The 27,556-nt window shown below is 40.3% G+C and overlaps 1 protein-coding gene across 6 annotated transcripts in view; it reads left to right on the forward strand.

Moving 5' to 3' along the window:
- The window catches only part of PAX5 (paired box 5), a 220,220-nt gene that overhangs the window by 190,853 nt on the left and 1,811 nt on the right, over positions 1-27,556 (forward strand). For all 6 annotated transcript variants that reach the window (XM_033173036.1, XM_033173039.1, XM_033173038.1 and 3 more), the window contains one exon: positions 16,334-16,420. In XM_033173036.1, coding sequence (XP_033028927.1) covers positions 16,334-16,420 — 87 coding nt within the window. The remainder of the gene's footprint in view (positions 1-16,333; positions 16,421-27,556) is intronic.

The following is a 27,556-nucleotide window of genomic DNA, read 5'->3' on the forward strand; positions in this document are numbered from 1 at the left end:
TTAGTACTAATAGGAGAAGGCTTGTGTTCATAGTAATTTCTTTTTGCATCAAGTTGAAGACGCTTGCCTTCTTTTGCAGCAGCTAAGTTCATGCAGAGTAACTGAAATGGCTGCCACATATTAGTAAAGAAACAAGGGGATGGTGGTGGAAGATTAGTGGGGGGGGGGAGGCCCAATTCTGGTTTTTTGCGCTAATTAGTTTGAATGCAGTCACGTTTAAAATGTGGCCCATTGTCAAACACTTAGGCTATGCCTCAGCAAAGTTCTGAATTTGGTATAGAGGGAAGAGAAGGGGTTGCTAGCATTGTAGGTCTTTGGACACATAATTCAGATGAGCAACTGCTGTAAGCACCACCCCCTGCAGACACTTTTCTCCCCTTTTCTCCTTATTGGCTCCCACAAGGGGACAGAAAGAGAAAAAGATGTGAACACATAACACTTTGCTTTCCAGGGGACCTGAGTAAAATAGGATCCAGTTGAATTATTCTGAAATTTAGGGAGCTCATAGAACTGAAAGAGAAAGCTCTATGTATTTCTAGAGGGAGAATAGTGTAGCCACCCTCACCACCTCATGGACAAGGAGGCAGTGAGATTGAGAGGGTGGGGTTCAGAGGCTTTGTAGGCACCAGGGTAAGACCTCAAAGGCACCATTGGACCCACAGGCACCATGCTGACAACCCCTACGTTAGGTTCAAATTCTCAGTCTGCCAAGATGTTTACTGGATGGTCTTGGACCAGTGAGTATTTCCCAGTCTAACCTACCCACAGTAGAGTTGTGAGGATAAAAAGAGGGAGAAGAACCATGAATGCTGATATCCTTGGAGGAAGGGTGGAATTCAAGTGTAATGAATAAATAATAGTTTTGCCTAAACGTTGGCCTCTTCCTATCAAAAAAGAGCAAGAAACAGAATTTCCCGTCCCATGGACTTGGGGTAGGCTCCATAGATTTTATGTAAATTATAATACTCCCAATTACTTTAAATCTGACATTGTCTTGGTTTATGCAACCCCTGACAACCAAAAGCCAATTTAAATAAAAATGTATACCCCACTTCCAGAAAACACCAGTAGTTGGGCTTCGGTGAATTAATGCTCATGCCATTATCCTAGGAGGCTTAGTTTGGTCAGAATCGAGGATACACTTCCAGAGTTAATGCTAAATACATTACTTCTGGTAAATGAGCCACTAGAGGGCTGTGAAAATTTGTGTTCGGGGCTTTTTAGACTTGTCTGCCCATGTACTATCTTAAACCAAAGGGGTGCATTGGTTGCCAGATGTGAATCCCCTCCCCTGCAGTTCCCCCACCCTACTAAATAAAGTCCCCACCACAAATTCCTCATATGAAGTTTCCTCTTGCTCATCTGGTCCTGACAATTTAGGAGTGGGAAAGCAAAACTGTTCAGCACTAGCCAATCTGCAATTCCAAATTTCATATTTTGTGTGGATAAAAACAATATTAATCAGCTTGCAGATCACAATCAATACAACCCATAATATTTATCTTGGCTTTACATTTTTCAGACCCTTTGAAAAACCTGACCTCCCTGACTGCTCCCCCCCCCAAAGTGAAGTAGTTGGAGACTAGGAATGATATAATAAGCAGGGGTTATATTATTTGATATTTATTTCACTAAGTATACTAACATATTCTTTCTTTTCTATCCCCTCCCCAGGCAAATAATAATAATTGTGATCAGTAGATTGAAATAACTTAGAAACTTCAGGAACTAGCAACATTTTAATAATTCCTGTTTTTTGCTGCAGAGCTGCAAGGAACAACAATTACCTACCAGTGACTAATTAGTTGTGGATTAAGGTGCACAAACCTTGCTGTGAAGCCACTGTTCCATTCTTGACCTGTGCTGCCTGCCATAAAAATTTAATGTTGCCTTGGACATCTTTGTGAAATATCTCAAGAACGTCTTTCCAGGGAGACAAGTTAATACTACATCTGCAGTTGCTATAAGCCTACTGCGTGTGTGTTTTAAACATATCATTTAATTTTAATATAACAAAAAGTAGGTTGTGGGAGAGAACAATAAAGTTGGCTATGCCTAAACTAACATTAGTTTTCTAAATTGGAAGATAACTAACATGTCTGCTTATATGATTGCAGCTGCTATTTTTCCTTCTGCGGTTGTGTTTTTAGCACTGTTCAGCTCAGAAAGGTCTTAAGATTAGTGGACTGGATGGTAAGCCATAAAAGATAACTTGAAGCACCAGTAGCCTTGAACTATATGCAGTTGGCTTCTTGGCTTGGGTTCTCTTCATTCCACCAGGTTTCTGTTATGCCTTCTATATCCCTATGCTCTCCTTTAAGAGAAAGTGCCTCAGCTCACCCTGCTTGGCTTAGAGGCTTCTAGCATTTAGCATATAAGCATCTATATATGGTGTATCTCTCCAGATGTCTTAGAAACATGTGAGTGTTTTACTTTAATTCTCAGAAGATTTGGAGTACCTTACTTAGGGTTGCAATACGTCCATAATTTCCCAGACATATCTGGAATACTGCTGTCTAGCAGTGTCCATGAAGAAATCGATGAAATGTCAGGGAAAATCCAGACATATGCCAGTGTCGTTTTTGCTGATTTTCCTTAAAAATAGCTCAAAAACAGCTTTTTTGCGATTTTGACAAAATAGCTAAACAACTTTTCTGTCCGGATTTTTGCTGCTTGAAATATGGCGACCCTAACCTTACTCATGTACACTCAAATCCAATTTTCATGGGGATTAAATTAAATGAAATTAAAGGCTGCAGTTTGACACACACTCTCTATGAGTACATCTTGCTAAACATCGTGAGACTTCTGAATAAACATGCACAGGTTTGAACTGTTTGTGATAGTGGGGGAGTTGCTGATGGATGGATAGGATCACTTGTTATATCTGATTGGCCACTTCACCTTCCTGAAGCATATGGACTTTGCCAGTTTGCTGCTATGCTTTGCCAAACCTTCAGGATTGGTTACTACTATAATACATAGTGTATGGTCTTTCCTTTGGAGATTGTCCAGAAACTCCAGATGCTGCAGAATGCTGCTGCCCAATTCCTGACTGGGGAGGGTTGCCAGGAATACGTAACTCCCATTCTTAAACAGCCCCATGCTCTTCCTCTTCATTTTTTTTTTAAAATATGTTTATTAAAGATTTTCTTGATTTACAAAGGTATGTGCAATGCCTCTCTCATATTTTCCCCCCATGTAACATTTTTACAAATCATTTTCGTTTGTTGAGACATTAGGAAGAAAAGCGGGAAAGAGGTGGGCGGGGTGAGAAAATGGGTGGGGTGGGGTGACGATGTTTCTATTTTACTTAATATATGTGGGGTTTGGTGTCAGAGTTGTTTGTGCAAGTTCTCTGTTGTTCGCTTGTGCTCCTTTGGTGGTGAGAGAGGTCGGGGTTGGCGTAGGGTGTGACTGTTCATTTGTGGTTGGCTGTGGTGGTCTTTTCACTCTCTCAGACAAAATAACCATGATCAAAATTATCACCCTCCCGAAACTAACGTACCTATTCCAAACCCTCCCAATCTGGAATCCCCAAACCCAACTCCGAAGATGGCAGAGAAAACTACACTCCTTTACCTGTTGATGAAATGCCAATAACACTGATGCATGACACATTTTAGAGAGGAAGTTCCAAAATGCAGAGAAGTCTCCTTGAATACAAGAGGCTTCCTCACTAAGCAGACATACCAAGGATCTAGAGAATCAGTTTTATCAAGGAATACCTGGAGCTGGCCAGCAACTACACATTTGAGCACACACTGCCCAGGAAAGGAACATTAGCCACTTGTTGTTCATATCTTCTGGGTACAATAAAGATCCCCCCCAGTGGATGTATTGCCATTTCCTTTAATGAAGGAATTGGGAACCTCTTATTCTCCAGCTGTTATTGGATTACAGCTTCCATCATCTCTGACCATTAGGCATGATGGCTGGGGATGATGTAGGTGGGAATCCAACAATCTCTCAAATGTTGTTGTCCACCAGTGCTTTAAAGTCCCTGCAAACTTCCACCCATTTAACTACTTAGTAATTTGGTCATCTAAAGTCACTCTAACATGTTACGATATTGTTTGATGCTGCAGGTGAAGAACATCTTGTGTGAACCAGCCCTAATATATTGGTAAAGTTATTTTATAGTTGGGATTCATATTGAAAGTGGCATCTGATAGCACAGAAAGACAGATATAAAAGAGGTAAATAAATAAATGTATCTTAACAAAGTGGTAAATGTGAGACGATTGTGGTATTTCTGTAACTAAACAAATTCTGTTAAGGAATTAGAATGGCACATGGGTAGGATTCTTTAGAGAAAATGATAACAGGACTGTGCTGCATGTGAAAAATACGTAAACTGAAAGCCCAACGGCAGTTCTAATCACTGGCTTTGGATTTGGGTCACAGTTTGCTTCAAACAGTGTTTCATAATGTTGGACATAATTACTTTGCTTTATGATAGTATAGACTGGCATTGCAGCAGCTAAAAAATGTGGCATTGTCCTGGCATTTCCTATGGCACAAATGGCTAGATTTAAAATACCAGTAGTTCAGATTAACAATTGCAGGGAAGTACTCTTCTTAATAGAGGAACTTTGCAGCTTTTTAGTTTATCCACTGAAACTTTCCCTCATTGTATTTAAGTCCAATTGCAAACAGCCCTCTTTTGTTGTTGTTCAGTCGTTCAGTCGTGTCCAACTCTTCGTGACCCCATGGACCAGAGCACGCCAGGCACGCCTATCCTTCACTGCCTCTCGCAGTTTGGCCAAACTCATGTTAGTCGCTTCGAGAACACTGTCCAACCATCTCATCCTCTGTCGTCCCCTTCTCCTTGTGCCCTCCATCTTTCCCAACATCAGGGTCTTTTCCAGGGAGTCTTCTCTTCTCATGAGGTGGCCAAAGTACTGGAGCCTCAACTTCAGGATCTGTCCTTCTAGTGAGCACTCAGGGCTGATTTCTTTGAGAATGGATAGGTTTGATCTTCTTGCAGTCCATGGGACTCTCAAGAGTCTCCTCCAGCACCATAATTCAAAAGCATCAATTCTTCGGCGATCAGCCTTCTTGATGGTCCAGCTCTCACTTCCGTACATTACTACTGGGGAAACCATAGCTTTAACTATACGGACCTTTGTTGGCAAGGTGATGTCTTTGCTTTTTAAGATGCTGTCTAGGTTTGTCATTGCTTTTCTCCCAAGAAGCAGGCGTCTTCTAATTTCGTGGCTGCTGTCACCATCTGCAGTGATCATGGAACCCAAGAAAGTGAAATCTCTCACTGCCTCCATTTCTTCCCCTTCTATTTGCCAGGAGGTGATGGGACCAGTGGCCATGATCTTAGTTTTTTTTTATGTTGAGCTTCAGACCATATTTTGCGCTCTCCTCTTTCACCCTCATTAAAAGGTTCTTTAATTCCTCCTCACTTTCTGCCATCAAGGTAGTATCATCAGCATATCTGAGGTTGTTGATATTTTTTCCGGCAATCTTAATTCCAGTTTGGGATTCATCCAGTCCAGCCTTTCGCATGATGAATTCTGCATATAAGTTAAATAAGCTGGGAGACAATATACAGCCTTGTCGTACTCCTTTCCCAATTTTGAACCAATCAGTTCCATATCCAGTTCTAACTGTAGCTTCTTGTCCCACATACAGATTTCTCAGGAGACAAATGAGGTGATCCGGCACTCCCATTTCTTTAAGAACTTGCCATAGTTTGCTGTGGTCGACACAGTCAAATGCCTTTGTGTAGTCAATGAAGCAGAAGTAGATGTTTTTCTGGAACTCTCTAGCTTTCTCCATAATCCAGCGCATGTTTGCAATTTGGTCTCTGGTTCCTCTGCCCCTTCGAAATCCAGCTTGCACTTCTGGGAGTTCTCGGTCCACATACTGCTTAAGCCTGCCCTGTAGAATTTTAAGCATAACCTTGCTAGCGTGTGAAATGAGTGCAATTGTGCGGTAGTTGGAGCATTCTTTGGCACTGCTCTTCTTTGGGATTGGGATGTAGACTGATCTTCTCCAATCCTCTGGCCACTGCTGAGTTTTCCAAACTTGCTGGCATATTGAGTGTAGCACCTTAACAGCATCATCTTTTAAAATTTTAAATAGTTCAGCTGGAATATCATCACTTCCACTGGCCTTGTTGTTAGCGAGGCTTTCTAAGGCCCATTTGACTTCACTCTCCAGGATGTCTGGCTCAAGGTCAGCAACCACATTACCTGGGGTGTATGAGACCTCCATATCTTTCTGGTATAATTCCTCTGTGTATTCTTGCCACCTCTTCTTGATGTCTTCTGCTTCTGTTAGATCCTTTCCACTTTTGTCCTTAATTGTGGTAATCTTTGTACGAAATGTTCCTTTCGTATCTCCAATTTTCTTGAACAAATCTCTGGTTTTTCCCATTCTGTTATTTTCCTCTATTTCTTTGCATTGCTCGTTTAGAAAGGCCCTCTTGTCTCTCCTTGCTATTCTTTGGAAATCTGCATTCAATTTCCTGTATCTTTCACAATCTCCCTCGCATTTTGCTTGCCTTCTTTCCCCCACTATTTGTAAGGCCTCATTGGACAGCCACTTTGCTTTCTTGCATTTCTTTTTCATTGGGATGGTTTTCGTTGCTGTCTCCTGTATAATGTTACGAGCCTCCATCCACAGTTCTTCAGGCACTCTATCCACCAAATCTAAATCCTTAAACCTGTTCTTCACTTCAACTGTGTATTCATAAGGAATTTGATTTAGATTGTATCTTACTGGCCTAGTGGTTTTTCCTACTTTCTTCAGTTTAAGCTGGAATTTTGCTATAAGAAGCTGATGATCTGAGCCACAGTCAGCTCCAGGTCTTGTTTTTGCTGAGTGTATAGAGCTTCTCCATCTTTGGCTGCAGAGAATATAATCAATCTGATTTCGATGTTGCCCATCTGGTGATGTCCATGTGTAGAGTCATCTCTTGTGTTGTTGGAAAAGAGTGTTTGTGATGACCAGCTTGTTCTCTTGACAGAACTCTATTAGCCTTTGCCCTGCTTCATTTTGAACTCCAAGGCCAAACTTGCCAGTTGTTCCTTTTATCTCTTGACTCCCTACTTTAGCATTCCAATCCCCTATAATGAGAAGAACATCCTTCTTTGGTGTCATTTCTATAAGGTGTTGTAAGTCTTCATAGAATTGATCAATTTCAGTTTCTTCAGCACTGGTAGTTGGTGCATAAACTTGGATTACTGTGATGTTAAAAGGTCTGCCTTGGATTCGTATTGAGATCATTCTATCATTTTTGAAATTGCATCCCAGTACAGCTTTCACCACTCTTTTGTTGACTATGAGGGCCACTCCATTTCTTTTACGGGATTCCTGCCCACAGTAGTAGATACGATAGTCATCCGAACTGAATTCGCCCATTCCTGTCCATTTTAGTTCACTGATGCCTAGGATGTCAATGTTTATTCTTGCCATCTCATTTTTTACCACATCCAGCTTTCCAAGGTTCATGGTTCTTACATTCCAGGTTCCTATGCAATACTTTTCTTTACAGCATTGGACTTTCCTTTCGCTTCCAGGCATATCCGCAACTGTGCGTCCTTTCGGCTTTGGCCCAGCCGCTTCATCAGCTCTGGATCTACTTGTACTTGTCCTCCGCTCTTCCCCAGTAGCATGTTGGACGCCTTCCGACCTGAGGGGCTCATCTTCCAGCGTCATATCTTTTATATGCCTGTTGTCTTTGTCCATGGAGTTTTCTTGGCAGGGATACTGGAGTGGCTTGCCAGTTCCTACTCCAGGTGGATCACGTTTGGTCCAAACTCTCCACTATGACCTGTCCATCTTGACCTGTCCATAGCTTCCCTGAGTAATTCAAGCCCCTTCGCCACGACAAGGCAGTGATCCATGAAGGGGGCCCTCTTTTAGTAATAGATTTTAAAGCTATGTGTGTTTTAACTGCTATTTCATAATGAGAATACATAAAAAGCAAACTGTTTTAGTATACTTAGTTTGCTAAATGTAGTATTTAGCTCTGTTCTCCATGCAGCCATGCATATCTCAACGCCCTGGTTAATGACTACTATGGGGGGGGGGATTATGAGCCATGTTCCTCCCAAAAGAGAGAGAGGAATGTTAAAGACAGAATACAAAAAAATCTGTTCACTTATGGAACTTAGTTATATATACCGGTACTTTGGCAAGTTAATATTTAATATCATTATCTCAAAATTGGCAAAGCTTAGGATTTATTTTTAAAGAATAGCAGAAAAACAAGTTAGCCAAATGGCAATTCCACCCCCCCCCCCCAACATTTGAATCTGGGAATTTTGTTTCAGATATAAGCACCATCAATTTTATTAATATTATACTAGGGTTGTGGATACAATTATACTTTACAAGTGGTTAAATGGCTGCCTCCATCCCTCTGTCTTAGAAATACAAGGTATCTTATGAGAAATAGAGACAATTTTTGTCATATTTTTACATCTTTTAATTATTATATGTACACTTCTATACATATAATTGAAAAAAGGAAGTGGAAGCATACTGTTACAATTTCTACAAGTATATACTAAAAGACAGAAAAGTGGGTGGGAATCCATTCTTTCAACATGTTTTAAGAAAGAACAATTAGTACAAGATAGTGGAAGAGTTATAGGGAATAACTAGAATTAGAGTTTCACAACTGTCTTTTTTAACCTGGCGATGTTATTAAATGCCAAGTTAGTATCTACTAGGTGTGTGCATCAGCTCTATGCGCAACCTGAATTATGAGGCAAGTGGGGGAGATTTAGGTGAGGTTTTCACTTGTCTGAGTCAGATTGCACCATTAACAAGGTCTGTGAAGTCAGATCTTGGGCTGTTTTTAGATTCCCCACTGCTGGTTGTGGCGAAGAGCTTTGGATTAATTTATCTAATGTTTAATGTTTGGCCCATTATATTTTGTTGGAAGCTGCTCAAAATGGCTGGGGCAACCCTGTCAGATGGGTGGGGTACAGTAGTAATAATAACGACGACGACGACAACAACAACAACAACAACAACAATAACAACTATTATTATTGTTATCACCACCACCACCATCAAATGATTCAGACCAGATTCATAAGTTAAACTGGCAAGACACAAAGTGAATGCAAAACAGATTGAGTTTTTAGTTTTGTGACCAGTAACGATGTCTCAGGATTAGTCAAGCCAAACACAGGGTCATCCTCACTTGCCTCCATTCTAATGTGGTCTCCACTTTGAGAGTATCAGTATTTGAGATGTATAAAATTTTGGTTCTTGAATCTAAAATGCAGGTTCTTTATTTCTTAAGTTTGGGGCTGAAACTAGTTTGGTCAAGAGCGCTGAGGGGGCAGGGGGTTTGATAGTGTTGCATTTTTAAAATCTGGCTAGATGAAGAAAATGTGGATGGGGCAGGGGATGGCTGCAAGAAGCAGCCTTGAGGAGCTGCAAGGGTCTATGTTGCTTTGGGGTGGGTGAGTAATGCTGCTTTAAAACTAGAACTGCCTGTCTGTGTTTCTGTTTGCATTCCTCTTTTTCTGTAAATTTGTAAATATGCAGGTACTTCACTAGTCGCCTCATAACAAAACTTACCCTGCAACATTGTCCTGAAACTTCCAACCACTCCAGAAAGTGGTGAGTGTAGAACATTATAAGTCTTAAATACTGCCAGCCAACCAGACATGTATTTTTGTTGACCAAATTTGGATCTGACAAGCCCTGTTGTCCTGTACTGCCACAATTTAAATGAATGATACTTAATACTAAGTCCAGCAGGTTGTCAGCTAGGTCAATGGTCCTGAATCACAGTTATAATAAATCTTGACCTTTCTGTAGAAAACATTAGAAGCATTTTTTAGAGTCATGGGACATAGGCAATGGAAATCATTGTCCCGTTTCTTTGTGTATTATTGGCTGAAAAACATTTCTGCATTGTAGGTGTGTGACATGATAATCTTTAAAAAGGTGCTGTCTTAATGAAGGGCATAGCTGCATAATCATTAAGAAAAAACCCTCCACAATGTATTGAACCATCGTTTTGCAAAATATTTCATCTTCCTAATCGTCTACCTCTCTCACCACCACCCCTCCCTACAGACAAGCACACACAACTCCCCTGGGTAGCTGATGCATAGTATTGCTTTTGACTGGGCTGATCATTAAACAGTGCTGTCAAGAAGTATATCTGATGGGTGCAGGAGTATCTGCTGGAAATCACGAGGCACTCATGCAGTGTTCATTCATCTCGTTTAGTTTCACTGTACTCCTGCTCCATTTGTCTGTCCAAGGCCTGTGATGCTAATAGGAGGGCTGGTGGCTTTCCTTTTAGTCTCTTCCTACCCATTCTGTTTTGTGCTTGCTTCCCCCCCCCCCCCCCGCCCCACACCGCTTTTTTCCCCTTTGCATGGCTGATGGATATGCAGAGTATGTGGGATGAAGCGAGCAATACTGTCACCGAACTGATGGTATTCAGTGACTCCTCTAGCTCTTGGCTGGTCTGTACTGCAGGAGCCTGACACCCTGACCACTGAGGCATAAAAAACAGAGAATTGGAAGCCTCAGCCTGTCAGGCACTAGAGCGTCCCCCAGAGAGGCCTAGAGATGTGTGTGTGTGTGTGTGTGTGTGTGTGTGTGTGTGTGGAGAGAGAGAGAAAGAGAGAGAGAGGATAGCAGCGGAAGGAGTAGAGGTGGAAGTAGTGGTGGGAACAAAATCAGAGAATGAAATGTCAGCTTACTTCAACTGATACTTGTGCAGGAGTGTTGATTATTGTTAGAAAAGTGAAGTTTCCTGCTGTACAACACACAGGCAGGAGAATGGCAGTCTGGCTATTCCTGATTAGCTAGCTGCAGGAGTATGGAGGAGATTTACCTGAGCCAGAGGCGGGGAGAGTTCATGAGACCTGCCGTGGGCCTCCCCCCCCCATACCATATGGTGATGATGGAATAACTCCTCTTAAAAAGCTCCCCATTATGTGAAGAGGTGGCGCAAGAAACATGCAAGGTCCTTTAGGAATGGAGTTGCATTTCAGATATTGAGAATAATAAACCTGTTTGTTATTGTAGCTCCCTTTTAGGGAAATTGAGGCAAGTTCTGAACTTGCGTTCTTTGTTAGGGTGTGCTGGGATATACTAATATCCCACTTGCTTCCTTTATGTACTAGGTTCACCAAGGAGTCAGGAATGAGCAAACTGGCTCACATATTGCCACAGCTAACTCTATGGGCTGTACCGATCCAGTTTGTGCTGTATGGTGTGTGTCTGTGTGTAATGCTTATGTATGTTAAAGATATAGAGGTAACGTTTGTATAATGACTATTTAATTTGTAGAACATGGTTAATCAAACCTTGCATGGAATAGAAGCAGATACCTGGGAAAGTGCTGTATGCCAATAGTGCAGCAATGAATCTCTTCGCAGTGTCATAGCATACGCCTCCTCTTTAAGTGTGTGCTGATGTGTTTTGCTTGTTTCTCAGTTAATAAATTTAGATGCTGTGATTATAATGGTAGCCATAGCCTAACTGGCAATAGCCCTTGGGATTGGTGCAAGAACATGAAAAAAAAGTTATCTTGTCCCTGAAAGTCCTTACAGATTTTGCTCAAAATCATATAAAAAATTTAGTTTACACTTTCACACACAAGGGAAAGCAAAATGTTTTCAAGTTTTAAGGCCTAGGTAGATGTTCCCATGTGTTATCACCCTAGTAACATCTAGCAAAAGAAATGTGTAATGTAGTGTCATTGCCTTTTGCATTTCCTTGCTCTCCCCAAGTTATAGTTAATGACTCGAAATGGACTTAGGAGATGCAGAAAGTAAGGAAGGCCAGCATGTGATATGTGGGGAAGCCAATGGGTAGGTGGGATCCATGCATTCCTTGATACATCTAGTTACACCATGATTAACACATCTGTCTTTCGGGTTTTGTATGTGATGCCCTGGCAGTGTCAGAACTGGGGGGGGGGGTATGATTTAAAGCCAAATGTATCAAATTCACACTTTCTGTAACAAAAGGAGAACTGAAATACAGATGTCCTTCAAAATCTGATATCCAAATTTTGCAATGTTGGTTCTCCAATCAAATAATATTTGCAAAAATGCATACATTAGGGGAAATGTGCATAAAATGAATACATTTGCGAAGATAACATATGCAAATGCATTATATTAAAAGAAATTACTTGCAAAAATGTGTGCTAGTCAAAACTGCATAGAAAATATTATTGGGAGAAATGCTGAAGAATTTCCAGTATATATGTGTGTGTGTGTGTGTGTGTATGCATGCAAATTGGTGCAAAAATGCAGAGAACTGAATTTAAGAGAACCAAAATTGATCCCTAGTCAGAACATATGTTCTTTAACTGTGAGATGATGTCAACTTTATTGGGCAGCCTGACCACTCATGAAGAAGGCCAGTTTGTAGGACAAAACACTTTTCTGGACCCCCCACCCATCCCCCAATATGGAGGACAGAGTGGCCTCCAGGATTAAAAATATATAGAAAATGGTCACCTCACCACTGATATATGAAGTTACATCTTAATAGTATTTGTTATATATCAATGTCAATGTGATTTTTTAAAAAAAGTAATTAAGACAATACCAAATTAGAATATGTTGTGTTAAGGGGACTTCTGCTTCTTGTTAATGGAGAACGGAGTGCAAGTCCATTTGCTTGAGCCCCATGGAGAGAGGGGGAAGCAACAAGACAAATTGCACTCCCTAAAAAGCCCCAGGAGGCTTTCTTGAGGTCCCAAAGGGTCCAGCGGCTTGCAAAAGGCTCTCAAGTGACTTCCTAAACTCCTGTCCGAAAGGAGCGGGGGGGGGGGGGAGCGGTGAATGAGCCAGCAAACTTTGCAGTATCGAGTCTCTGTGGGAGCAAAGTCTCGAGCTCCAACCTGCAGCAAGAATCCTTTCAAAATAAAAGATTCCAGCTGAGCGAAGGTAAAGGAACTAATTTGGATTTGGATTTAATTGGTGGACATTTCAGCTAAAGACAGTGGATGTAACAAAGAGGTCCATCCCTGTTGCCTGAGTAACTTCAAACTGCATGAAACAACTTGCAAGTGAAGAAGTTACAAACCTTTTTTGGATACATTGAGACATTTTCTTCCCAATGGGCATATAGCAATATAGGCGATTGTGGTCAAGGCAGAAAGCTTACAAAATGTATCTCCATGTTCAGATAACTTTTACATAATAAATAAAACGAGAAGGCACTGTTCCCCAAACACTTTAGGTAAGGAGATAAGCATGTTACTCATCCAGACACTTAAAAAACATCTTGTTATCCCATAGGCTTTGCTGCTAAAGCCAACTGCCAATGGGACAACATTTGAGGGAGCCACTAGTAGTCTCAGAGGAAGAGGGGGTCAGTTGCATGTTGAAAACTCAAAGGAAAGAAGACAGGGTTTGAGCTGAGCAAGCAGGGAAGGGAAAGGAGTCAGATGTACAGTTTTGCTAACAGAACCATTTGTAAGATTGGAATATTGTTTAAATTTGGTTCTTATGCGGGGGCACATTGCAGGTTTATTTAGGTATTCAATCTAGTTCTTGCCTTCCAGTTAAAAAAGAAACGTAAACACCTTTCCCCTACATGGTGCTGGCAGTGTGGCTGAAGCAGAAAAGATCACGTGAAAGGGCCCTTTTCTCTTTGTGAAGTGGCTCCTAGGGAGTTTGGGCTGATTTATCCAGTCCAGCTATGCTCCCCCCACCCATGAAAGAGCTTGTTTTGATGGCACAGCTAAAATCAACCTATTTTACTTCATACAAAAACAATTCCTACATTATTTTCATGCTCAGTTTAAGTCGTGGTCCATTCTGGGACTTTACCATCTCAAGTTTCTTTTGGAGATGGGGAGTCATTGTTTGCACATCACACCTTACGTCAGTTCCTTCTACCTCACAAAGAGATATATGGGGCAGCTTCTAAAAGCAATGCTCCCCATTAAACTGAGGTCAAATAGTCTTGTAGATGGACCATAGCAGCTTAGCCAGTTAATATTTGAAGTATATATTTTTATTGGTGGGGAAGCAGTGTTGATTCACCTTCAGACACATCCTGAACTATCTTGATGAGGTTTGAATGTGAAGTCTGGTAAATTTCCTGACTCCCTCAGCCAGAGTTAAAAGTACATGTGTACACAAAACTATGTGTACCTTAACCACATATTGATATTAAGTATCAATAAATGACCTGTTCCATCCCTGTCATGTCAAATTTCCTCCCAATCACCCTTGATTAGAATAATTTGTGGAGAAGATGTGAAGCACACCTCTTACTACACAACCCCAGGTGTGTGGAGAAAAAACTGTGAAAAATTACTATGTGAACTAGTCCTTTAAAGCACTTTCTGTTTTATCATGCACCTATGATGGAGGCCATAAAAATGCAGGATACAGATCAGGCAAGCAGAGCCTAGGCAAAAACACTGTTTTGAAGCTATGATGAAAGCATGATTGTTGTGGGAGGAGCCAGTGGATAGGTTCCCTCCCCACCCACATAGATTCATTCCACACAGATAAGTTGACTAAGCAGAGTTTGGGTCATTTGCCAGTTTCTCTTTCTTGTAAGTAAGTAAGTAAGTAAGTAAGTAAGTAAAGGAGTGTCATGTTTTCCCTTGCTGTCTTGCTGGTGTTACTCTAACACAAACTTCTACAAGACAACTGATTTTGTACCAACACATTTTTAACCATAGTCTGAGTGAAACATGGTTGAATACCAACCATAGTTCTAAAGAAAAATAATAGTACACAACCCAAGAGGAAAGTGGCATAGTACACACACAGGAAAAGAAGCTAAAGCAGCGACCCTGGATAGAACACACATCAAAAGATGTATCTAGCCAGTTCAGGGGACCTTTGCAGGCGTCACAGTGTGAACGGGGATGCACATACAGATGCTCATTTGTATTCTCAGCTGCTACCATGCACAGTGAAGTCTACTTTCATTGGTGGAAGGATGTGTCTCAGGTTCAATCCCCAGCAACTCCAGGCAGGGTTGGGAAAGTCTCCTGTATGAAACCCTCCACTGCCAGTCAGTGTAGACAATATTGAGCTTGATGGATCAATGGTCTGACTTGGTATGTTTCTATACACAAATCTCCCTTACTGGATTAGTTAGGCAGTCTTTTTGCTATGCCAAATAGTGAACCTGAAAACTTGAGAAAGAAAATACACAGTAAATATGAAAGTTCATGCTGTTGAATTTTATTCAGAAACTGCCATTCAGATATTCAAATGCTGTCAAATCAATTTTGGGATTTGTAGACATGGAAATTAAAGTTATTTTCAACTCCATTTATTTGCTGCTTGCTTGTGAAAAGCAATCTAAGACAAAAACTTTATTTGAAATTCAGGTGTGAAAATAATGCCTAGAGAAAGCTTGTCTCCAACCTTGTGGTCAACAGGTATTTCCCCCATATATGCCTATATGTGCAGTTAACTTTTATAGATTTTCATCCTGTTTCTTCAATACAAGTATTTCTAAAGTGGCTAGCAATACTAAAGCAATCATGGGCGTACCCAGGGGGGGCAGGGGGCAGGGGGCAACTGCCCCCCCCCCGAAGTAAAAAAATAAAATAAAATCAAATGGTTATCGGCAGCCTAAAAGGGAAAAAAAGCTCAAGACTGGTCTTTCTCCCCCTCCCAAAATCTCAATAACAATTGAGCTCTTCCGCTCTTGCCGAGGCAGTTGGGCACTCCGTGTGTGTGTGTGTGTGTGTGTGTGTGTGTTGTGCCGGCTGTTTCCCTCTCCCTCATGCCGACAAAGAGCTGGCGTGCCTATCAGAGACCAGATCCTAGCCTGCACCCTGCTTGGTCAAATGGGGATGCAGGCTGAGACTTGGGCAGTGTCAGGGGGCAAATTCATCGTTGCCGGGATTCATCGTTGCAAGGGAGCTTGGCAAACTGAGTTCCCTTGCATGGTGAGTAGTTCCTTTGCGAGGACTGAGGATCCTGGGAAACTGAGTTTTTCAGCCATTTGGGGCTTTCTGTTTGGGGGGGAAAGTTTTTCTGTTTTTTGAAGCTGTTTTTGTTTTTAAACCTGAACGACTATGGCTTGCGCCCCACCCCCAGATAAAATACTACTAGAATAAGAACAGCAGGTGCAACTGCAGTATAATATCAGCATCACTAGCAGTTTAAAAAGTCTTGGAAAATGAAAAAGGTATTTGCCTTGCACCAAAGAATTGTGGGCAGCAGGCAATCCTCTCTGGGGAAAGCATACCACACATTAGGCTCTACTACCAAGAAAACTGTCTCTTACTATCAAGTCATCTGCTAGAATTCAATATGTTTCCATCAGTCAATTACTTTAATCTTGACCTTGATTATTAAATTTTATATAATATTCCCTTTCTTTTTGAATGCAGGGAGTGAGTTTTCCGGAAGTCCTTATAGCCATCCACAGTATTCCACGTACAATGATTCCTGGAGATTTCCTAATCCTGGATTGCTAGGTAAGTTTCCTCCATTACAACTGGACCATCAGCAACATAGTTCAAAAGGCAAGTGGGGGGCAAGCAGGGGACTGCCATACTGGCTATAACTGGGAAAGATGAGTAGTGATGGGGATGGATGAATCAACCATTTTCACTTTCTCTTAGCTTTTCATTTCTCTATTCTAAAGTGCAGTCACCCACATTTCTCCATCAGTTTGTGTGTTGTTGGTTTGTTTGTTTTTTAAACAAAGTTATGGGAATTTGTCAGCATTTAGTGTATATGTCTCCCAATGTGGAAATTTTTGCATGCAGTTTTCCCTAATATATTTTGTATGTTAGTTTCATTAATGCATATTTGTTTTGCACACTTCAGTATATGGACTTTTGTATGTACATTATTTGGTTGTAGGGCTGTTTCACAAAATTTGGAGAAGTGTGACTTCTGAAAGATAGATATGTTTCAGTTTGTGTATTGTTTCAGGAAGTGCAAATCAGGAAGTGCACAAAATGTGAATGGAACCAGATTTCTCCCCCATCTCTAGGGAAGTTGAAATCTATACACTTTCTATGCACCAAAAGAGGGTAACCAGTGGAGTTACCAACCCAAAAGACAGTGCAGCCCTCTCTAGCCTAAAGAATGTAAAGCTTACTTTGAACTGTATCATATAAATTATCGCCACCAAGAAAAGAAAGAGCATTCAAATCCGCCAGATTTTAGCTTGACAATGAACAATTTATTACTTATGCTTCCAAAGGCACTGGTGCAAATGCAGTATAGCACATGCAGTACAGCACACATTATATGCCATTATCTTTGAAGCATATAAGGCCACTTTCTGGAATGACTTTTCTATAGCTTCACATCCTTTCATTATCCGTGCTGAGCAGCAATCTGTAAACTCACAGCACATTCCTAAATAAATTTAAACTTTACTCAGAAGCCTTTCTGATTTCCATGGGATTTACTTTTAAGGAATTCTGTTTAAAATGGAAAGGTGTATATTTACTATAACTCTGTAGAAGATGGAGACTGGAAAAAGTTTTGTTTGCACATAATGGTGAACCAGTTTAGCATTATGAGGATGAACTCCAACAAGCCTTGAATTTTCTGGCTCCCCTCTACTCCCTCAGCACAGCCATTGGAAGCTTCTGCTTTCATTTAGACTAATAGGAGTTTAGTATTACATATAAGCCCTCAATGGTGGCTTATCTTAGTTATGGTTTGCTGTAGTAAGCTTGCTTCACAACCCATGGTTAATTAAGATTAACTACAATATGTTTACCTTTGAACTTAACAACAAGCTGTAGTTAATTTAAAATGAAAGAGCAAAAGTTATTTAACCCCTCCCTGCAGCCAAAATGGAGAAGGGTAGAGCATGAGAGCCCAAGGCTTCCTGCAGGTTGTCTTTGTAACACTGGTTATGTACAAATTCAGCCATATTTATTTTGGAGTTGAAGGCAATTTCAGAGTGCCACACTGGTCATGGTGTGTAAGTTAAGGGGAATGTAAATTGAGCAATTAAAGTGCATAACAACTGGCCATTGTGCACACTCACTAGGCCTCATGGAAAATTTGAACATAATTATTCTATGAAGAGGGAATTATGCACATTTCCCTGTCAAAAGAAATAATTTCTAAGAGAACTTTGGAAATGTGCATGTGACTGAAATTTGTATAATCTCTGAATTTTGTACATTTCCTGGACAATATGCACAATCTCCAGTCTGAATACAGAGTTTCCAAGAAACATGCATTTTTTTCTATTTCATGTGCAGAAGTGTACAATCTCTGTTTCCAGGATGCCTGTAGCCCAATGCCTATTCTTACATGGCCCACAATACACCCTCCCGCTGAGCAGCAAAGAGGTTTAAGGGGGGGGGGCTCCAGCTAAATATTAACTTTTTCTGCAGGCCAGCCCCCTTTTCATGACTTTGAGCTGTTCCCCAGCTTGCTGAGCACACAGATGGACATTATCCCCATGTTGCTATTAAGGAAGGGAAAATGCTTAATAGCACCATGGAGTCAATCACCATGAGAATCACAGGGGAGGGAAGATTTAAACATTTAGGAAGGGCTTAAGGGAAACCTGGCTGGGAGAGAAAGAGTATAAAGTACAAAATTCAGTTGTTATATGCACAGTTTCCAAGGGCTGTTGGAGATTATGTATATTTACTGGGAAATGTGTATGGAAGGATTATGTGCACTTCCTAACTCTTATATACCAGCTTGATCACTGAGATCATCTGCAGGAACATCATTGGTTGTCCCCCAAGTTGGTAAAGCTCATTTGATAACAAGAAACCAAACCTTTCATGTCATTGGTCCAGTATTGTAGAACACTTTGCCAATGGAAATTGAGCCAGTGTGTTCTGTTTCAACTTTCAAAATACTCGCTGAAAACTATTCTGTACCATCAGGCTTATGCAGGCAATGATGAATGCATATTGCGTATTTTTAGAATAGCTAGATGGTTTCTGATTTTAACCTTTTTATGTGGTTTTTATTGTGTGGTGTTATAACTGTTGTAAACCACTCTAATACTTTTTATGAATAAACCACTCTGATACTTTTTATGAATAGTGGTAAAAAATAATATATACAGTCGTACCTTGGATCCCGAATACCCTGGAACTCGGATGTTTTGGCTCCCAAACGCTGCAAATCCGGAAGTGATTGTTCCAGTTTGTGAAGGTTCTTTTGGAATCTGAACATCCAACGGGGCTTCCGCGGCTTCCGACCGGCTGCAGGAGCTTCCTGCAGCCAATCAGAAGCCATGCTTTGGTTTCCAAACATTTTGGAAGTCGAACGGACTTCCGGAATGGATTCTGTTTGACTTCCAAGGTAGGACTATATATAGAGAGAGAGGGGGGGGGGGAATTCTCATATTCATTAGCTGGTTATTATGCACATTAACCACTCAACTTACATTCCCTTAACATATATATTTGCTCCACTTTCATCTCTGCTAAATAATGTGAAACTCTGGAAAACCTGTTTAACAGCATAAGAAATGTGTCCAGCAGGAAGCCAAAACTTTTCATAAGCCCATTTGAACTCCCTTAAGAACTATTGGCAGTAATCAGTTTTTGTTGTGTGCTATGCTTTATAGTGTTTGTTTTCAGTTTTTAAATTGCAAAATGCTGAAAGGAGAATAATAGGGTATATGAATCCATGCACATACTGATTTTGACCGGAAAAAAGTTATTTCTCCATATTGAGATCCAACTATATTTGTGCCATATGGTATTCAGTATTTATGACACTATAAAAGAAAGAAGTTTAGTTTCTTAAAAAACAACAACACCTTTCTTCCAGGGTCTCCCCCACCTCCCGCATTCTCTTGCCTGTTCATTTTGATTTCCGTTACAAATGTGCAGTCCTGTGTATGCACGGCATGTTTCAACAACATACTTTTGCAGTTAGGCAGGATCTCATTGGTTCTGGAAAATCTCCTGGCAGGCCCTTGGCTTCTGCTATAGCAGATCCCTGAGTAGCACACCCACTCCTTCACTTTAATAAGGAGGATAAGCAACATCCATTTTATACTACTGTCAAAGTCTGGCCCACCCTGACCTTACATGTGTGTAGCACATGGTGATTAGAATTCTCCTGCATAATCTATGCGGATGAGGTAAGTAAAATACCAATTAATTGTCACCCCTCTAGCAGAGAGATATTGTGCCTTAGAGACTTCCAGATTTATGGATGTCAAGGTTGTTATGTGCGACCTCTAGCAGAGAAATAATTTTGAATTTTTGTCATTTTTTAAAATTCAGTTTCTTTGTTTTAAGTAATTGAGTCCCTAAGTAATTGAGCCACCTAAGCTCTACCCATCGCATTCCTTGCCCTTAAATCCTTTGGGAGTAATTGATGGCTATAGCATTCTGCACTGCTTTTTACATTACAAAATTGCCATTTACTATGCTATAGCTAAGGGTCTTTTTGTTGCTTACGGCCCAAATGGGAAGCTGTTTCCTATTACCGTTTTGTTACTCTACTCAATGCTAGTTTCAAACCTCTGTATGAAAGCCATAATCCCATGTAGAGTGGATTGAAGTGTCAACTGTGAGGTTCAAAAAGGCATGGGGGGCAGCTCTTAGGGCTGGTTCTCACACACATGTACATAATTTGACTTCTCGTTACTTGGCTATGTAGCACCTGGGGACCAATGGCAAACCCCTGGTCTACATGTATAGCACAGTGAAGTGGTATGGTCCTGAGAATGGGTTGTGCCACTTTAGACTACAGTTTGAGAGGATGCTTTGAAAAACAACAATCTCCCACATGTATAACTCCCTGCAAGTAAAAAGCTAGCATATCACAGAGACAGGCCATAGTTCCCTGCAATACCAAACCATCCAACCAACCAGAAATCACTGTCAGGGCTCCTCAACATTCCTTACATATTGCTGAAGACTTTCTCCCCACTGCTGTATATTTTATTCATATGTTTAGCAATAGTCTGCCCTGCACTGCCCGCTGAAGGTTTGTAACTAAACTGATCATAACAAGATTATTTTTTAAAAAGAAACCTAATAATGTTTAACACAATGCTTAATCACAAAATTAATCTGGTTATACCTATAGATAGCTTAAAGTTCAAGCTAACTCAAACACATTCAGCAATATTTATTATCTGCTGGACAGTTATGGGGAGGGGCATTTTGCATCTGAGTGCATTCCTTTCTGTACATTACCTTCTAGAGGCCTCTGGGAGGACTGAAACTTGAAGATCTCTAGTGGATGCTTGTTTACTGCCCACAAACAAAATGTTGCCCCCTGTGTCTCCCCAAAAGGCAATTGGGGGGGGAATGATAATAGTTATTTGCTGGGGGGAGAAACAGAACAAATTAGCACTGCTGGAGGGTAAATATGCAGGCTAGAGATGCTGAGAAGGTAAAAGGCTGGCCATGTGTGGCTGTAGCAGTTGTTAAAACTAATAACTGCTACAGCAACTTGGTGACTTGTTACCACGTGGAAGCCTTATTTATTTAGGGCTCTTGCATAAACTAAGTCAAGGTTGCATTGATAGCGTGTTCATGGCTGGCTGGTACAGCCAGCGCAATGCCACAGGACTTGGTGTTCTATCAGCTGCCCCACATGGCAAATGCTTGTCAGCACATCAGCACATAGCACTGTGTTATAAGATTGTTAGTAAGGCCTTTGTCATGACCTCCATAAAATATTACCCCTTTCTGATTTGTACTATTTAAATTATACAAAAATCACTGGTTCTTGATACAATTTGAGGTTGATACCATTATTTTAATATCATGGATTAGAATGCTGAAGTTGGACTGCAAGGCTTGTTTACTGTGTGTTTGCAGCTCTTTGTGTCCATTTAATTTGCCTAGTCCACATGACTTCACCCTCAAACAACACAAATCCCAAACCTTGCTCTGCTACTCTCCTTTCTACATCTGCTGCTTCCTCAGTGTTTTTTTCTGGCTGTTCTTGTAATACTTTCTGGCTCACTCTTGAATGGAGGAGCATAGCCTTGTTGTTCTTTTCATTCTCATCCCACACATTTGCACAAAACCAGAACCCTGCACAAGTAAACCACATTAAAAAAATATCCACCAGATATTGGGAAGCAAACTGAAAATGGTGCTTTTCATTTCTTTTTTCATTATGCTAGAAAAGATTTATGGCATGCTCCTGAAAGGATTGTTGTCCCATTTATACATACGGTATTTCTTTTGATCCTTCAGTTTTGCACAACACCAGAAAAGTACAAAGGCAAACTACATTAGCTTTATATATATATTTATTTTGATCTGTTAAGTTTGCACAAAACCAAAAAACTGTGGATGTGTGTGCTGAGAATTTACAATTGTCTGAATGTATGCTTTTGCTCAGTTCCCAAAACAAAACAAAACGAAGGTGCACACATAGCTATTTGTGCACATGCCCTATTGGTACTGAATTGGCATAACAGAATTAACAATTTAGAAGGAGGAACCTTGACCAAAGGGAAGACCCTACTGGTATGAACAGGAAAGAGTGAAGTTGCTCCTCATAAACTAATTCCAATAAAACTGAGTGTGGACTAATCCAGTATAATTCTAATGGGGGGAAAGTGGATTAACAGCTAAATAATGCTCAAATGTGGATAAGGCCTTAGATGCCTGCCTTCAAATCCCTACACTTAGTGCAAGCTCCTTGATAGCACAGTCCCAATTATGTCTACCCACAAATAAGTCCCACTGAGGGTTACTCATGGGCAAATACAGGTAAATATAGAACTCCAGACTGAATAGACTTTGGCAGGTCACTATTTTTCAGACATATTATAGGGTTGAGAAAATAGAATAGATAACCTACATTGGTGATCATGATCTTGTTGGGGAAATAGTGTTGTACAAATGGGACAGACCAATATTGTTCACTTTCTCAAGGCACCTTAATTTCTATTCTGAACAGTGGGTCCCAAAATATTGCTCTTTGTGCTTTGCGTGGATAATTTTCATTTCTACTTCCCCCACAATAGGAGGTTGTAAAATGAACAAGATATAACTTAAGTTGAATTTAAATATTACACACACACACACACACACAATGCCCAGCCAAAAAATTCATTTTCCCCCACAACCTGAACATTGTATCAATTATCTTTCAGTTATAGGACATTTTGTGAAAAGGATTTACCTAACAACAAATAATTTTTTTAGGACAAATGCTACCCTTAATTTAGAATTTTATATTTTATATAGCCTTCCCACTTATCCGTGATAAAGCTTAACTCAACCAGTGTGGAACATCCCTCCCCCCACCAATTATTTTAATGCATAGACTAGAAATGCTTTAATATGTTTTTGTCTTCGAGTAACTTTTCTAATGAGTGTGATAGATTCCCATAGCATTGTTTACTCCCCAGCCTGTTCTTCTGAATGCCATACTTGAGGGCTACAGCAAGCAGAAAGATAGATCAAACTGAAGCAATCTAATCAGACTTCTGATATGTATTTCCTTACTTCACTGTTTGGAATGTCATCTGATAAGCACATCAGTTATAAGAACATCTAAAGATGACATAAATCATGTTGCTGATGTCAGTAATCTCAGCATAATACTATTTGTACTATGCAGGGCCTGACTGCAACCCATCACTGTGGTATATGAGCGCCTTCCTGTGGCTCCTTAAATGACCTGACTGGCACCTGCCATGTGTCATAACTCACGGGCTCATTCATTTCAGATTCTAGTAAGAAAATGCTCAGTTGTGTTACTGAAGCCTAAGGGGTTTTCACAACTAACTTTGCTTGAAGCAATCAGGCCTACTAATTCAAGCCTAGAAATTTGAATTTAGCCTTGAACTATGCATCTGCATTTACTACAATCGTACTTTTATTTTAACCACTTTCCCCCCTCTGTATTTTGCTTCCACTGCACTCTCCTCTTTGTGTAGTCTGTTATTTTCAAGCAACTTCTTGAATTAATTTCTACATTTGTACAGCACCAGACGCACATAGTACTGCAGAAGCAATAATTAGATCTTATTGCCTGACTTTATTAGTTTTTAATGTCCAGCTTTTCTTACTTGACACAGCTATGAATTTAGAAATATTTGAGAAAGCTGTGTACGGCATACAAGCACTGAAGTAATAATGGCTGCCTTGGTTTTTATGAACTCTCTCTCTCTCTCTCTCTCTCTCTCTCTCTCTCTCACACACACACACACACACATACCCCAAGAGGTTTCAGTCACTGAAGCCTAGCGAGCTTGCGTGTTTAAAGTCTACTTAATACAAACATGCTAAAAGTGGATAATAGCAACACAGTCTAATGAAGAAAAATGATTCAATTTCATGCTGGTTTGTTGTAATAACTTCTTTACCATTTTCACTCATTACTTTCGACTTGATGTTGATCATGGCGGATCTTGTTTGATGCACTGTTCTCTCTTCTGAACTGATGTGATTTGTGCACATTGTGAAATGTAAGTGAGCCTGACAGGGCTCCCTTTTGGCTACACCTGAGCTATATATATAGCTGTTGTTACAGAGGACGGGGTCACAAGATTGACAATATTGGCATGGCTTCATATGAGGTGAAAAGGTTTGAAACCAGTCAATTAGGATTAGAATCAGTACTTCTATGGGTTTCTATAAAAGGATTAGAGAACAAGTATGAGCCAGAAATGACTGTGTCAAGAAATAAATTGATGATAATATGAATTAAAGGGAAAAATGACAGAAGAATGGACAAGTTTATTCTAGAGGAGAGTGTAATGACAGGGTGAAAGAGTGAATGTTTTGCAATGTGAAGTTTTCATTTTTCAGTTTAAATGCAGGCCTTTTTGATTTCACTACAGAAATGTGAATAGGAGGGAAAAGTCAAACCCTAGAGATATATAAAACGCTGTCAGGGAGCTGCAGAGAAAAATTGTATTTTAATAGTCAGATTATGTTAAAAATATCACATGTAAGAAATGAGACAGAAGGTCAAATTTGGAAGATAAGGAAAAATAGTGGCCTATAGAACCATTTTCATCCAAAGGAAGTTTTTCTTATACTGTTTTCCTAGTCTTTACTCATTTTATTTTTTTCAAATGTCAGTTGCTAAAAAACCTTTGATCCTGACTGAGACCAACTGCTGTGTCAAAGTAAAGTTCAAACAAATATTTCTGGGTGTGGAAGCTGATAGAGGCAAGCACTGAGGCAAACAGTGGATAGCTCTGTTCAACAGAATATTACTATGGCTATATGCTTCATTTTACACATGTGCACTTAATCTCTCATCAGTTGATGCCTCCCAGCTGAAAGCGTCAACCGTGTCTCATTGAAATATATTGTGTATACAAAACTGGGAGATCTGAAAATTATATTTGTGGTAGTTAATACAGAATAGTTCATTCACACATATTGTTAACTTGAGTGTCAAACAAGCTATAGTGCATGAACCCTGATACTAGATATAGATAACCACATGCCTAAAATGTTACATTCTCTCCTTCCCGTCCCACCTGGATCTATTTTCCAGTGGATGCTGGTCCATTAGAGTGAATGGAGCATTGTCCCACCAACCCCAGTCTGCAGCCAGCAAGTCCCCACCTGCCATCTGCATTTCCAGTCCCAATGAGCACTAACCACCACTGCTTTTGTCCACTGACATACCTGCAGAGGTGGGCAAGCAGTTGTGGTCCTTGGAGTCTGATGAATTTGTTTTACATTTTAAAGATAAAAATTACTCACATTTCTTCTGACCCCAGATAATGCTGTTTTACCAGCCAGAGAGGGATATAGCTAGGGTCCCATTTAACCATGTTGCCTTGGATAGATTTCAGCAGCAGATAAATCTGCAGTCAGATGACATGCAAAACAATTCTTGGAGGTTTGAGAACTACAACCTGTCCTAGAGAACCCTGCCCTTCTTTGGCTATTTTAAAAATTAATCTGTCAGGTTAGGACTCACCACATGAACCTCAGAAGTAATTAATGCTTTCTGAGTGTAGTGCCCACTACCCTCAAAGAGGAAGCAGTTAGACTCAGTGGTGGTCTGCTGGGCAGTGGAGCTCACCTGACTTCCTGCTGCTTGTGTTGCTACTCCAGGAGGTAGAGGGGAAGAGGCAAAGTGGCAGTGTAGTCAATGCAGTGCAAACAGACCAGTAGAAGCACTGAATTGGTTCCACCAAAGTACTTGCACACCACCTCCCCACTCCATTCAATTTCCCAATAAGAAGCAGTGACACAGGCTACAGGTGAGGTGAGCCATATCCTGCTGACTGCTAGTGGTTAGACCCATGTTTAAAAAGCAAACAAATTTGGGACAACTATTGGCCAGTGTCTGGTTTCTGATCCGGTAGAGAAACAACCTTGTTGACCTGGTGGATACGTTACCTTGGGAATGGGTGTGGGCTGTGTGGCTCTGTTAGTTCTCCTCTAAAGATCTGGCTGTTTGCATCCACTTTGAAACTTAGCTGCTGCTATTCTTTATTTTTTTAAAAAGATTGAATTTTTATTGTTAAATTTGTATTTTATACTTTTATTTTATGATGTGAAGCACCTTGAGAGTGCTGTATGACCTGAAAGGCCATGTAAAAATACTTCAAACAAACAAAAAAATTAAGGTGGGGTCAGAACCATAAAGGTTCAAAATATGGTAAACATTGCAACATAGTGTGGTGGCTGCTTTAAAAACTATGAAATACAATGTTGCATAAGCTTCTGCAACAGGAACCTTATTGCTTTTGTAGTAGCACATTCTGCAGCAAGTGTATTCTGAGCTTGCAGTTCATCCAGGGAAACCTCAGAACATTCTCAGTGAGCACAGATCAGTTTATTACAGATATTTTCAAGGAATGCTTGGAAAGATGTTACTTATTTACTCTTGCCCCTACTGTGGCAAGCATGGCATCTGATGAAAGGTCTTTCCTGTTTTGAAATATGTGCCAATTGCCTCCCCTTAAGTATTATATAGAAAGTCTTTTTCATCAGTGCCGTGCAACGGTGCCTCTAGTCTCCTTTCACAAGCTCATCTGTTTGAAATATTGGTCCCTTACACATGTCTTGAACTTTGTGACTTCTCCATGATGTCTGTCACTATAGTATTGATTTCTCCCTGTTTCTCCTCCTTTAAAACTGTCAGTAGGGTAGGTTTGCTGGTTAGCAATTTCATTGCTTTTACAGTATGGAGAAGATGTATATGTTTTGATTTGAAAACAGGCTTCTGAGAAAGTTTGAGTCATTTTTAAAAAAGAATTTGGAACACACATTCAAACACTATTATCATGCTCTCTAGAACATCTTTCACTTCTGTTGTAGAGATTTATTAAGCTGCCATATCTAACTCCCATGTTTATTGTCTGCTTCTAATGGACAATTTATTGTTCAGAAAAAAGCATGTGATATAGGCCTCAAAGGATGGTGTATTTTGAATTCACTTTCATGCAAAAATCTCATTGCATTTGGAAAGCTAGTGCATCAGGGCAGGCATTCTATCAAGTACTTTCTAAGCAAAGGTACCCTCTTTTAGTTTGCATTCTTGTGCTGTTTACTTGTTTTTGTTCTTCAGGGTATTTCTGTATGATTCACCATTACCTTTATCTTATGAATCTGTACCAGGCTATTGGAACTTGTTTGTTTGCTGTTTGACCATGGCCTAGTTCAGATATCATGCAAGGCAAAACCAGGGTTTAAAAGGAATGTGTGAGC

The sequence above is a fragment of the Lacerta agilis genome, chromosome 16 (assembly GCF_009819535.1).
Source record: "Lacerta agilis isolate rLacAgi1 chromosome 16, rLacAgi1.pri, whole genome shotgun sequence".
Classification (NCBI taxonomy): Eukaryota; Metazoa; Chordata; class Lepidosauria; order Squamata; family Lacertidae; genus Lacerta; species Lacerta agilis.